Source organism: Monodelphis domestica, chromosome 2, assembly GCF_027887165.1.
Source record: "Monodelphis domestica isolate mMonDom1 chromosome 2, mMonDom1.pri, whole genome shotgun sequence".
Classification (NCBI taxonomy): domain Eukaryota; kingdom Metazoa; phylum Chordata; class Mammalia; order Didelphimorphia; family Didelphidae; genus Monodelphis; species Monodelphis domestica.
The window spans coordinates 423137364-423146675 of record NC_077228.1 but is presented as its reverse complement, the minus strand read 5'-3'; the positions used below and the strand labels follow the sequence as shown (position 1 = coordinate 423146675).

Sequence of the window (9312 nt, the reverse complement as noted above, 5' to 3'; positions counted from 1 at the left end):
CTCCTACTACAAAGTTTGAAGACAGTTTCTTATAGTTGAAGGTCTCATTTATTTTCTTTAGGGAAAAGGGAATAAAAGAAATAAAAGGAGAAAAAAATTCCCCTACCTATAACCCCTATCTCTGATTAAAGGCTTCAATTTAATGACTCTTCAAAGAAATAAGATTGACTTCCCCTGGGGGGAAAACAGTTATATATCAGCTGGGATCTTCACTGGGCAAGACTCTTTTCAGTTCAGCCAAGTAAAGGAGGGTAGAAGCCAAGCACTTCTTCAGCCTTCCTCCTTCAAGTGGTGAAGTGATCCGACCAGACCACAGTTCTGGCTAACTGCTCCTCCTCTTGAACTTTCCAATGGAATTCTCCATTCCCCTGCTGGATCTGGAGAATTGCATCCATTCTTCCTGAGCTCATTTTCTTTGCTTTTCATTTCTTTTCTTCTGTCTTTGCCCATTTCTCTCGATCACACTGTATATATTGTTTTCTTGGCTCTGCTTACTAGTATTTCCCCTCTATAATTATACATATGATAGAACAATCTTCTTCTAAGATGAAAATAACCATAAAGAAACTCATGTATTATACCCCATAGTCTCCTGGCTGCTCCAAAATAGGAGGAGAAAGTTTGTGTTTATTATTAAAGGTATTTGTGGAAAGCAATTCTACTTTCTTAGGAGTCAGTAAATATCTTTCTAAAGTGAATAAAAATTTCTTGTTTACCCTGTATAACTTTTGGAGCTCAATTTCCCTTGACCTAAATTGGGGGGAAATGGAAAATAACTTAGACAGCATTTTTAACCACTTCTGACTTATCTATTTTCATTTATTTAGGAAGACAAAGCTGGCCTATCAAGGTATAAAATTCTGCAAACAAATCTTAGAATGGGTTTCCCTTTCCTATTTCGGCAACTGATCTTAAAAAAAAATTCTCAGTAACCAATTACACTTCCCAACACAGTCATGTATAATTATTGGCCACTAAATGATAGGCTGCCACATGGTACAAATAGAAAAAGTCACAATAGGCACTATTAGAATGTCTAATCTGCTATATAAATAACTACAAAACAAGTCACCAGTTCACTGATTTCCTCCCAGTCCCCAGTCACTCCACCCTGACAAGGGCAAAATAAAAGAAATACTATTCATCCACATAAATGATTATTCACTCTAGAAGAGTACAAAAGTGGTTGCTAGACCTTATGAACTTTAGCAATATGACATATTAAGGACGATTAGTTTATTCTAGGCACTAAAATATACTGCCTACTATAGTCAGTATTTATATCTTTTGTTTTTAAATCAAGTATCATTGTTTTTAATTAAGTTTTGCAGAACTCAGGAGAGATCTATTTTCTTTTCCTAATATAAATGTCAGCTGGTCACTGTGTAAGCAATGTGAAGCATATTCCCCATTACTCCCCCCCTCCAAATTATTCAGAATAGCAAAGATCAGATTTGTCATCATGCTTGCTTCTTCAGTAACCTCTGGAATGGCAAGTTAACAAGGAATGACACAACTAATAACAACATTAAATTTGACACAAGAAAGAAAATGATGATACAAAAGTCCAAAATGCTCAAATCCACCCTGACAAATCATGTGAAGAATGTTGGTACTGGGGGCACAAATGTTAACAACTTCTCCAAACTGACATTGTATTTAGCTCAGACTCCTCAAATGATCTCTTTAAATGGCAGTTCTCTGGGATAATGTTTTACAGAATCATAGGTTTAAAGTAAGAAGGGACCTGAGGGGTCATTTAGAGATGAGGAAACCAAGGTCATGATTGGTTTTAAAATTGGTAGTAAAAGTTCCAAACCTACAGCAAGGTCCTGTGAAGATTGGATTTAGCTATCTCCTGATTATAACAATAAAGTTGCTTAGCTCTTCCTTTATAGTGAAGCTAGAATTGTAAGCTACAATCTATTTTTAGATATTAAATACAGAATGGTGTTAAGTAATTACAAAAGGTGAACTTACCAAAAGAGGTGTTAAGTAAGCCAAAAAGATATAATCTAACCAAAAAAGGTGAGAACTAAAGAGTGGGCAGTCCTAGAGAAAAATCTAACCAAAGAAGGTGTGAACTAAAGAGTGGGCAGTCCTGGAGAAAAGCAACTGCTGTGATTGGTAGACGTGAAACTTACACCCAGATTTATTTCCATTTAGACTGTCACCATTGGTGAGTGAAAGGCTGGCTTAGTGACTCTGCTTTTCTTTTCCCCTGGTTGGGGCTTAGAAATTCTAACTGATATCAGAAGAAACCAGAGTTTTCTCTCTCTCTCTCATTCCTTAATATTTTCCCTCTATTATAAATAAACTACCATAAATTCCATTTACTTTAGTAATTCATTTTGGGATTTAGAAATTAAAATCCCTGGTAACCACCTAATAATATATTTCAGTCCAACCACAATTAAATTTAACAGTCCTCTAACTCCCAATCTAGTGCTCTCCTGATTATTGAGGAAGATGAATGAAAAATAATAGCCAAGGAAAATCACTTACACGTAACAGAGAGAATGATGTGTCAGACAAGACATTAAAACAAACAATACTATATATAGAAAGATGAAATAGTTACATATAGGTATAGAGATGCCTAAATATGTAAAAGACAAAAAAAAAATACAAATTAAGGCGATTGAAGTACCATTCCTTTCCTTGTGATTTTTTTAAGGCTAATTCCCTGGAATAATTTTTATTGGTGGGTAAACTTTTAATACACTGAAATCGTTTCATCAAAAACAAAGCAACAAGCTCGGCATGGTGGTATATGCCTGCTACCACTCTGGGGTGGCTATGGCCTACTGTGGAGGTGGAGACTGGCATATCTCATGAGTTCAAGTGGGTAACATAGACAGGTGTCCACAGTGAAGTTCAACATTAATTAATATTAATAAAATTAAAATTAATTTAATAATAAAATAATACTTTGTTTATGAAGAGGACCAATGCCATCATGAAGATGATGTCTTAACTTGTGCACGAGTGGTAATTTAAAGGAGGCAGAGTTGCCCCAAGTCTGCAGAGGGGCTTCCAGGTCATCTAACGAGAGGAAAACTAGTCCTCCTTGATAAGAGTGGAAGTCAAAGCTCTCATGCCTTTAGGAAGTTGGATCATTCTTGTGAGTGTTCCAGGCAAGATAGGATAGAGAGACTAAATCTTAAAAACCAAACCAAACCAAAGCAATTGATGAGACAAATGATTCAGGAAGGTTTATATCCTATTAAGGATTCAGGAAGGCATATATCCTTTTTAGGCTGCCCTGTTTCATTTAAGACAAAAGTTCTGAAAATTGAGATCCATGAACTTGTTTTAAAAATATCTGATGTGAATATTTCCTTTGTAATTTTTTTTGCATTTAAAAACAATACTCTGAGAAGTGGCTCATAGTTTTCAGACTGCCAAAAAGGTCCAGGATGCAAAAAAAAAAAAAGTTAAAAACCTCTGATTTAAGGCCATTTTCAAATATAGGTATTAGTGAATGTATATTTATTTATATTAAAAACAAAAGAACAATACTTTATGTTGTATAAGTAGTTCTCTAGCTAGACAGAAAGGCAAATAACTAAGATTTATGTAGCATTTTAAAGGTATGCAAAGTGCTTTAGCTATATCACCTCACATGTAAATCTCACATATAAACTCTATGAGACTAGCACTACAAACATTATCTCTATTTTATAGATTGGGAAGCTCAGATAAGAGGGTTTAAGAGATTTGCAGGGGGTCATATAGCCAGTGTCAAGAGGCTGGCTTTAATTACATCTCTTCTAGAAGTAGAAAGATGGTGCAATGGATAGAACACTGGACCTGGAGTCAGGAATACCAAAATTCAAATCCAGTCTCAGATTCTTATAAGCTATGTGACCCTGGGCAAGTCACTGAACTTTTTCCTCCTCAGCAAATTGTAAAATGGGGCTGATAGCACCTACCTCACAGGGCTGTTACAAATATCAAATGAGGTAATATGTAGGTATAAAGCATTTAGCACAGTGTCTGGCACATAGTAGGTGCTTAAAAATGTCTGGTTCCTTCATTTCCTCTCTAGACTTCAAGTACATTATGCTTTACTGACAGTATCACCTTTAAAATTTTTTAGGGAAATAAAATTATTTGGAAAATTTTTGCTATAGCTTGTATGGCATCACATGAAAATAAAACAAAGCATTCTATGATTGTACCCAAAGTGAAATAATACTCTTTTTTTTTTCTTCATGTAATATATCCTTGTTTAAACCCAATGGTTTTCCTAACTGATTTCAAAATCTCTAAGGAATTATCTATGAGTTACACTAGAATCTTGCATTTTACCAGGGGATTTTCACCTTTCATTGACAAAATAGAATTAGCTCTGACTTTTCGAAAGGAAAGAATTTTACTTCAGTCAAGGCATTCCAATTATTTCTTTACTATAGACTTTTCCATGGGAAATAATAGAAAAGAGTTATTTTCATTCACTTTAAATGAAACATTGAAATTATAAAAATACATCACCAGGCATTTGACATACTCTTTTCATTCTCTCACTACAAGTGTTTCCTGCTACACTGTCATGAACTCTGATGATTCCGCTTAATGAAAAAGAATGTTTTCCAAATATTCCAAGTAAATGAACAGGTGCCCCAATAGGCGTACATACTTATCTTGATTTTTGCCTGAGTTTCTCACTTTGTTCTCAATAGGATAAGCTAGTCATCCCATTTCCTTTAGTTCTACAATTCATTTTGGGGGAACATATTTTAAACTCAGGTATTTCTTCTCAATTCAAATCACGATCACTTATTTTCCAAATAAACTTCTGCTTTTTCATTTTGTAAAGAGCTTTTTTGAGTGTTGACTTGAAGTATTCCCTTAGGTTATGTAAACCAAAATTCATTTTACTATTTTGAACATTATTTTTATATGGTCTCCAATTGTAGTCTTTTAGTCTATTGTCCTGTAATGTTCTACTCCTTTATTCTTTCATTGGTTACAGAATCAAGACCAAACATTTTAGTGATAACTGGAATTTTGTAACCTTTAGTAAGTTTAATAGCAGAGATAATAAACATATGAACATAATAAAATGCAAAAAAACAGGAGGCATACAATTATTAACAAATAAAAAATAGGAAGAGAACAATTATTTAAAATAAAAATTCACTTGTAACTGGAAGAAAAGAATACACGTCAGGAAAAGGTGGAAAACCAAACATAAATTTCATGAGATAGAGGCAAATAAAGAAGACTAAATTCACATTTTGCACTGATTTTCCAAAAGAAAATGGTAAAACCTTTCCATACATAATGATTTTTACAAGTTTACTGAAAAAATATTTGTCAAAGTTCTTAGTACTGATTTTTTTTTTTGGTATACCTACTGTAAAGAAAAACACTAATGAAGTTTAAGTCAAGGTTATGTAATAAACTGAAACTTACGTTTCTAAGTTGTCACCTTCAAGAACTGTCTGCACAGGCAGGTAGCCAAGCCGGGGGTGTTTAGCAAAGTATTTCTTTGACCTGAACTTATTTTTTAACACCTTTGTGAAATCTCGTACATCTTCTCCCGAAGTTGTCTATGAAAATAAATAAGTTAAACATCTCTAATTAGAGTTACGAAAGGTAATTATTCATAGTAACAGCATAGGAAAGGAAGAAGGATCATGTCTGAAGGCAGCTCAGTTCAGCAGGTTTATTTGGTTCTGAAATACGACACGATTTAAGTTACAAAAGCATAAAGCTATATGGTCTCAGGGATTATTACATATGCTAGCTAGTTTATGAGTTTCTTCTTTCTGTTCAGAAGTAAATTATAAGTGGGAACTTTCTCTAAAGCTCTGATAATAGATCCAGAAACACCAAAATTAAAATTTAAAAATGTAGGTTTTGGAAGTTCTTGTTGCTAACTCTTAAACATACTTTTTAAAAAATCATTAAAATTAAGCTTGACAATGACTGCTTCTGTTTGACAGGCTGAATCATAGTTCCTCTGGTCATTCATGACCTAAAACAAGCAGACATCAGATAATAATAATGATAATTATAACAGTAACTGGCAATGATACTGTATTTTATTCTTTCCCCCTCTGGCTAAACTCCTTTGAACTGAATTCTATCATTCCCACAGGATCCTCTTCATCAGGAAACTCATCATCCTGTGAGTCTGCATCAGCCCTAGTATTTAGACCTCATCAATATCCTCTGCTCCTCTGATTAGAGGGCTGGAGGCAAGAAGAAAGAGCTCCTCTCAAAGTTCCTTCATTTAAAGAGGGTTCACAGGTCAGCCATCTCTTCATTCCCTACATAGCTGCACACCTTCATGTCTCATGCCAGGTATCACATTCCCTTCCTCCCTTTCCAATTTCCTTTTTGGGGTTGTCTTTCCCATTACATGGTAAGTGATTTGAAGGAAAAGTCTAACTTTATTTTTATATCCCCAGCACTCAGCATAGGTGGTTGACACATAGTAGGCATTAAAAAAAATGTTCACTGATTAAAACTTTCAAAGAGCTCTATATACAGTATCTTATAATCGCCATACTGCCTAGTACAGGTATTATCCTCATTTTCTAGGTAAAGAAACATCAAGAGTCAGATGCAGGTTCTGAATGCAAGCAGGTCTTCCTGGCTCCATGTTACTTGATATTTTCCTCCATGTTGTTTCTCTTAAGGTAATGATGGATTTGTGGCAGTTTTGTATGCTCATACAGTGCTATAGAGGATATAAGGACTACCCTAGTAAAAGGGTTGGGAACCAGAGTGTAGTCATTTTGCAAAAAAAATTACTTTAGATCTTTTGTTTTCCCAAATCCCCTATGAGATGCAAGATATTTAACTAAATGAAAGGAAAAGTTCACTATGCTGAGTTTAATTAGTCGTTTATTATTTTTAAGTGTATAGAAATTCTACTAGTTACACTTGCTTCCTTTCAGTGTCCCTCCAACCAATCTACTCTTTTCAATCCAAACTTTTATCTCTGAGAGTTTGAAATACTTAACAAATTCCATTAGTTTCTTAAAGTAAGTCAAATTAGGGCACTTAAGGATAGGGACTGGCCCAGGGATTTCACTGATAAAAGGGAACTTCTAGATCTGGAAACTTTCTCCAGCAAAGTAGGTCAACACTTTCTCCACAGTGTAAATAAAGTATTAGAGTCCCTTAGAGCAATGAGGTTAATTCACTTGTCCAGTCACATAAACAACAAGTGTCAGAGGCAGGACTTGAACCAAGATTTTCCTGCCTCTGGGACCAGATCTCTATGCACTATGCCACTATGCCTATCTCCAAACAGGCAAAATATTATTCTCTCCTTTTGCACAATTATTAAAAAGCATGATAACTTGACTAAGACATTCACAAAGGCAGTGATAAAGCCACTACTAGAAAACTCGCCCCTCCTGATTCCTTGTCCTGTAACCAATGCAATTTAGAAACATGTTAAGCTGTAAATACTGGGGACACAAAGATGAAACAGCCCTTATCCTTAAAGAACCTTCATTTTCAAGGAGGGATAAAACAAATAAGCACAAGAACTGAATTCTAAGTTAAATATTACATTGTAAAGTTTGAAATAGAGTGTCTGAAATGTGAAAAGAGATTATAAAGGTAGGAATACGAGGGAAGGTTTCATGGAAAGTGCCAGACCTTTAAATAAGAAAAGATTTCAGCAAGTAGAAATATGGAGAGATATCATTCCAGATATGGAAGCCAACATAGGCAAAGTCAAAGAGCATTCAAAAAGCATGAAAAGATCCTATTACAAATTAGATTATGGAATAGGAAAGAAAACATTTATTCATCTAGAACATATGTCAATACTCTGCTAAGCCCCAGAAGATTGAAAAAAAATAACATCTACCCTCCAGTAGCTGACAATCTAATCAGGGAAATAAGTAAACAAATATCTGAAAAGAAGCTATAGACAGCATAAACAGGAAATAATTAACACAAAGAAAGCATTAGAATTTAAAAAAAAATGGGAGGCTACCAGTAGAAGGGATTTTAGTTGGGACTTAGGGGATCAAGGAAGGCTAAGAGACAGAAAAATTTAAAAATTAAACATTTTTTAAATTTATGTAGTCTAACCTAGAAGTTACCAATCTATAGGCAGACAACAAATTACTGCAAGGTTCTATCAAATTATATGTTAATACATGTTTGAGTAAACACATCTTCAATAGAATCAGTAATTTTTCTATACATATATTTATTTTTCAAAGCAGATAGCTATTGCTGTGACTAATACAATAAAATGTCAAAACTATTTTAACTATTTAATATTGAACATTTGAAACTATTACTGATATCAGAGCAGCCTCCTGTCTTTATGTATTTTCTCAGTAAATGGATGTTAATTCTTAAGCTATAATATTAGAAATCCATTATTCTGATGTTCTAAAATACTGGTAACTATTGCACTAACTTTAGTCTCTAAGTATCAAGCCATCATAATCTGTGATTTAGCATTGAGTGCATAATTCCTGTATTCTGATAAAAAAAGAATACCTTTGCTTTTTGCTGCCTTTAAAGTTACAAAAGAAATTGGTAAATTTTACAAAGTTTCTCCTTCAGTTAAACATTTTTTTGAAAAAGAAAATGACAAAGGGTGAATTATATTCAAATAAAATATTTGTGCTCTTTTCTCAAGTTTGTGTGAAATATAATTATAAAAATGTGATGAACTGTTCAAAGAATTAAATCAGAATATGTAATTATGTTGTAATATATCTTTATATGTAATATATTGAAAGGAAAATAGGTTTTTGTTACTTTTAAATTATTGATCATAAACCAAGTGATCACATATAATCCTTTAGATAAATGCAGTTATAATTTAAAGAAAAAGTTAGAGCCAGCTAGTAAACTAACTGGGTATAAGATGTCAATTATAACATAAATTAACCATGGTTTTAGAAAGGATCTAGTTTGGTGTATTAGAATATTATAGCAACCAAAAAAATTAAGACTTTCTGAAAGAGGAATAAAAACTTTGGTTCTGTATAGTTATCTAGGAAAGCCGAAACTCATGCAGCAGAAAATAAGCTGTGCTCATTTGGAATGGTGAGTGCACAGATGACCTGATGAGATCACAGGAGAACAACCTTGGCATGTCCAGGTGTTCTTTGATCCTGTGAAGATTTATGCCAACTACAGGCTCCCCAGAATATTATGGCCAAGAGAGGTTACTTTGACCTCACCCCTCCCAGAAGTCGTATGACAGTTCTGGACTAGTAATTAGAGAATTAATAATTTAAATTTCTTATCTTTACCTTGTACTAGAATTTATTACTTCATGTCAACTGTTATAAAACCTTGCTTCCAAATGTTAGC

At 33.9% G+C, this 9312-nt stretch overlaps 1 protein-coding gene across 15 annotated transcripts in view; it reads right to left on the bottom strand.

Annotated features, from left to right (window-relative positions):
* Window positions 1–9312, bottom strand: part of UTRN (utrophin) — a 651323-nt gene that overhangs the window by 41084 nt on the left and 600927 nt on the right. For all 15 annotated transcript variants that reach the window (XM_007484681.3, XM_056818903.1, XM_007484684.3 and 12 more), the window contains one exon: window positions 5422–5558. In XM_007484681.3, the coding sequence (XP_007484743.2) occupies window positions 5422–5558 (137 nt within the window). The remainder of the gene's footprint in view (window positions 1–5421; window positions 5559–9312) is intronic.